Source organism: Ascaphus truei, chromosome 4 (assembly GCF_040206685.1).
Source record: "Ascaphus truei isolate aAscTru1 chromosome 4, aAscTru1.hap1, whole genome shotgun sequence".
NCBI lineage: Eukaryota > Metazoa > Chordata > Amphibia > Anura > Ascaphidae > Ascaphus > Ascaphus truei.
Window position 1 is genome coordinate 67,615,546 of NC_134486.1, and position 4,551 is coordinate 67,620,096.

General features: G+C 42.0%; 1 protein-coding gene across 1 annotated transcript; it reads right to left on the minus strand.

Annotated features, from left to right (window-relative positions):
* Positions 1 to 256: 256 nt before the first annotated feature.
* CD93 (CD93 molecule) lies at positions 257 to 3,567 on the minus strand. The gene has a single exon (XM_075595986.1). The coding sequence runs from the start codon at positions 3,423 to 3,425 to the stop codon at positions 1,449 to 1,451; it is 1,977 nt and encodes a 658-aa protein (XP_075452101.1). The 5' UTR covers positions 3,426 to 3,567; the 3' UTR covers positions 257 to 1,448.
* Positions 3,568 to 4,551: the final 984 nt, after the last annotated feature.

Below are 4,551 nucleotides of genomic sequence, written 5' to 3' on the forward strand. Positions count from 1 at the left end.
TCTAGGATTTTTCCCTCCTATATTCACACCTCACTGAGCTTTCGGAGGTGGAAAGTGGAAAGGAAATCTTGGCATTTTTTTTTTTTTACAAGATTCTCTCTTCTTTTTTGTAGAAGTGTTAAAAGAAATCCTCCCCCCACCCCCCAAAATATGCACTTTTACTCTTTTTAATTTCCAGAAGCATTTACATATAAAACTGAGATCTATTTCAATGCCAATTTACAAACCATTTATTCTGCAAGATTAGAAGAGATTATACAACAGTGTGTATTGTGCACATATTGCTTCATGTCATTCAGCCTTCAATGAGATGAATGTGATATATACATGACCCAGTACAATTAAAGCTTCCTTGTCACAAAATAGTCATCAATATTTTTTTTCAGTGAGAAATTGTCTCATCACTGCACGAAGGTTACTGTATGTTTCATAAAAAAAAGAGCAACGTGCTACAAGCCACATTTCTTCTAGTTTTCACTGCTGTAGCAAACTGCAGAACGCACGTTACACAAGAAATAGAGATGTTGGTTGTTGGGTAATTCTTTAATTCTGGTTCTTTTTTTTCTATCTACAAATACTGTTTGTGGTACAAATAGCAAACATATACCATTTCACAATGTATACATGTTTTAATAGAATAGTAGAATGGTGACATTGTAACAGCTTGATACGTAAAACGAGCAGGTTATGTTATCACTTAAGAATGTTTTATACACACGCTAACCAATGCACTCAGATCCACTCCTGCTATTCCTGTTAGTTTCCCCACATTAGAATGTAAACTCATCAGGACAGGGGCTCCTTCCTCTCAATGTTACATTTATATCTTGATACGCATATTCCACATGTATTATTATATTCCCTGTATTATAATTGTATTGTAATGTTGTAAAAATGATAAGCGCTACTTAATCGGTTGGTGCTATTAAAATAACAAATATACATACACACATAACTCCATCACTGCCAGAGCTACTAGTAATGCAGTGTATACTGTAGTACACACTGTTGCCTAAACATTTGGCAACAAAGGGGTTAAAGAAAGGTATTGCATTCAAATCTCTGTGTGAGTTTTCAAGAAACATCTATTTAACTGGTATATTTTTATGAGGTTAGTTATTTGTGTTAAATGCTCCAAGAAATATTAAGTAATGTTACTAAAGCAAGTTAGTACATTAGAGATGTCAGTAAGGAGATACTGATCCACTAAATGGTCACAGCAGTATAATATCATAGTTAACAGCAATTAATTCAAACCTTTTATTTTATTAGTAGTAATGTCTATCCCATAAGGTACATTAAATGTATTCCCATGAAGGGCATACATATGCTTATAGTTATTTTACCTTGCAGGTAAAGTTGTTCTTTGCAGTAGTAATACATTTTTCAAAATCAGTAATATGAATCTACATAGCAATAATGGTCCTGTTTGCTCAGGAGTCATAACATTACCTGTTGTCATTATTTATAGCTCTATTTTCCGACTCATCGGGGACCCAACAATATTTATCTGCTGCACTAGGTGGTTTATCATTCTCGTTATCTGAGTTTCTCCTTCTGTAATAGAGGATCCCTGCAGCAGCAGCCAGCAGCACCATTACACTACAAGCACATAATGTGCACACTAGCAAGAGCATCCTCTGTCCATTCGTTGTGTCACTTTTTATGTGATCCACAGAGCCTGGAGAGTTGTCTGTTTCAGGAGCCATGGGAGTGGTTGGCATTAACTGGACATTATTTTCTTTAAGTTTCCCCACAGCTGATGAATCCGCTAAGTAATCTGTAGACACCGAGCTTTGTGTGGGATGGTATGTGTTGTCCCCGTATATGTTGCTTATAGTTGTACCATCTTTAGGTTTCAGCCCTTGAGTTATGCCATTGTTAAATGTATTTTGGTATGGTAGATCTGGGCCACAGGAGATGCCATCAGATGATAATAAGAATCCATTTGGACAAGAACACGTGTAGCTCCCGATGGTGTTGTGGCAAAACTCCTCACATGGCGCTGAGCTGCACTCATCCACATCCAAACAGGAGAATCCATCGCTGCCCTTGACATAGCCCTCATTGCAGGAGCAGTGGTAAGAACCATGGGTGTTCAAGCAGCCCTGGGAGCAGGGTGACCCAATACATTCATCCAAATCTATGCACTGTGTATCCTGCACCTTAAAGCCCATTCTGCAACTGCACTGGAAGCTCCCCATGGTGTTGGTACATGACTGGTTACAGGGAGTTTTTATGCATTCATCCACATCAGTGCAGTTTAATTGGTTTTCAGCAAGCATAAAGCCCAAAGGGCATGAGCATTCAAAGCTGTGCAAGTGGTTTATGCAATTGTACTGGCATGGGCTGGGCTGGCATTTTGAAGATAACACACATGAGAATAAATCTGATGCAAGCATATAGCCCCCCTTGCAGTCACAATGGATGGAGCCACCCTCTGGATCCTGGATGCAGTCCTGTTCACACCCTCCATTATTGTACTTACAACCCAGAGCTGGGGAGGCACACATAGGGCCAGAAGAGCTCTGACCAGTGTGGTACCAGTCAAACACACCATCCACCCCCTCTCTGCATAATAACGAGGGTGCTGGGAGTTCTCTGAGATGCTCGCAAGACACCATAGCTATTGACCCATATGGCACTAAAGCCAAAGAGGAGCTTTTGAGATCAAAGGGGGTAATGTACTCTACCACACCTGGGCCAGCGAGCACCACCCTGCGACACATGCCTGTGAAGAGGAATTTGCAGAGATAGCCATCAGAAGGGCTTGTGCATGTGCCATCAGACCATTTCAAGTTATCAGGGGAGGTACGATGCAAAGTCATAGAAACACATCTGTTGCTAGTGCAAGTGCTCCTAGGCTCATGCATCCAATTGGAAAATTGGCTTTCCTCAGTGTCCTGATCTCCTGAGACCCAGGAGAATCCCTTCAGCATCTTGTGCCCTACATAGCAACTCTTTTTCAGTTGGAGTCCAATCCAAAGCTTTAATGGACCATCATCTAGACTGTTGGGTAGTTTCAAAAGCAAATTGTGCAGGTGGTCAGCTTCTTCCTTGTTCTTTACTGTCACCAGGTCCCCTCCATTGTCTCCACACGCCTTTTGTGCTTTAGTAAAGCTGGTTTTGCCCAAGTGGACAGTGTAACAGGCCTTGCTGAAACATAGAGCTTCACTTTGCAATGTTGTAGGGAACCCCTCAGATAATGGTAGGAAAGAGAACCAAAAGAGCAGTATAAATATTGGATCTATCATTCTGCTCCTCTCTTTTCTTATTCTTTTGCTGCCAGTTAATCTCTTGTCCAGGACAAAATCTGTGCGCTTTACACCATAACGAACCAGCAAATGTCTAAAGGATATGTTATTGGTAATGCATATCCTTTTTCGAGCAAAGGATCCTTCTGCATGCATCCTGTGTTGTCGCATATCCTATTCTTCGTAGGAAAGCATAACTTCCTGCTAAGTACTTTGTTGAAATTGTTTACAGACTTTGTTGCTCAGAACTGCTGTGTCCCTGAAATAATTGAATACAAATATTCTTGAATAAAGTAATGTTGTCCAATAAATGATGATTCGTTCAGCTAAGAGACATCAAAGGGTATATTGCATAAAAACTCACAAGCCCAATTCTGCATGCAACTTCATTAGCAAAACACTGAAAGCATTTTTAAATCTTTCCCTGGCGTTCAACACCCACACCTTAAGAACAGTCCCAACAAGGGAGAAGCAGTCACATGATTCATAATCATTGGACAAATGTACTGTAAGTAGCTACCCACTATAGTGGCCCAGAATTACACACACACACACACACACACACACACACACACACACACACACACACACACACACACACACACACACACACACACACACACACACACACACACACACACACACACACACACACACACACACCACCTCCTCCCCCCACCAGCACATGCACACACACCTCTCAAACCAAAAAAAATACACACTCACCCCTCCCCCCACCAAGAAAACAAAAAACACACCTCCTCCCCACACCAATACATGCACAGACAAACCCCTCCCCCACTAAGAAAAATATGCACTCGGACACAAGAAAACACCCTCCCCCACCAAGAAAACAAAAAATACACTTTCTCCCCACGCCAACACATACACATACACACCTCCTCCCCACACTAATAGATGCACACACCTCCCCGCACCAAAAAAACAAAAAAACACACACCTCCCCCCACTAAGAAAACAAAACACACACACCTTCCTCCACCAAGAAAACAAAAACACACATACACCACCCCACACACACCAAGAAAACAGAAACACACACCTGCCCCCACCAAGAAAAACACACACAGGCACACACACACACACACACACCACTCCCCACCAAGGAAAACACACACCTACCCCCACCAAGGAAAAAACACAACTGCCCCCACCAAGAATACACACAAATTTTACCTGGGGCTCCAGTCCCATACCAGTCCCCGCGGTGGATGCTGAGGTTATGCCTGACTTCTGGGCGGGCCCAACGTCCAGCGCTGACTGTGGAGGTAATAGT

Bases quoted from the DNA above. Each gene is read 5' to 3' on its own strand.
- CD93 (XM_075595986.1), bottom strand. From the start codon at position 3,425: ATGCGACAACACAGGATGCATGCAGAAGGATCCTTTGCTCGAAAAAGG.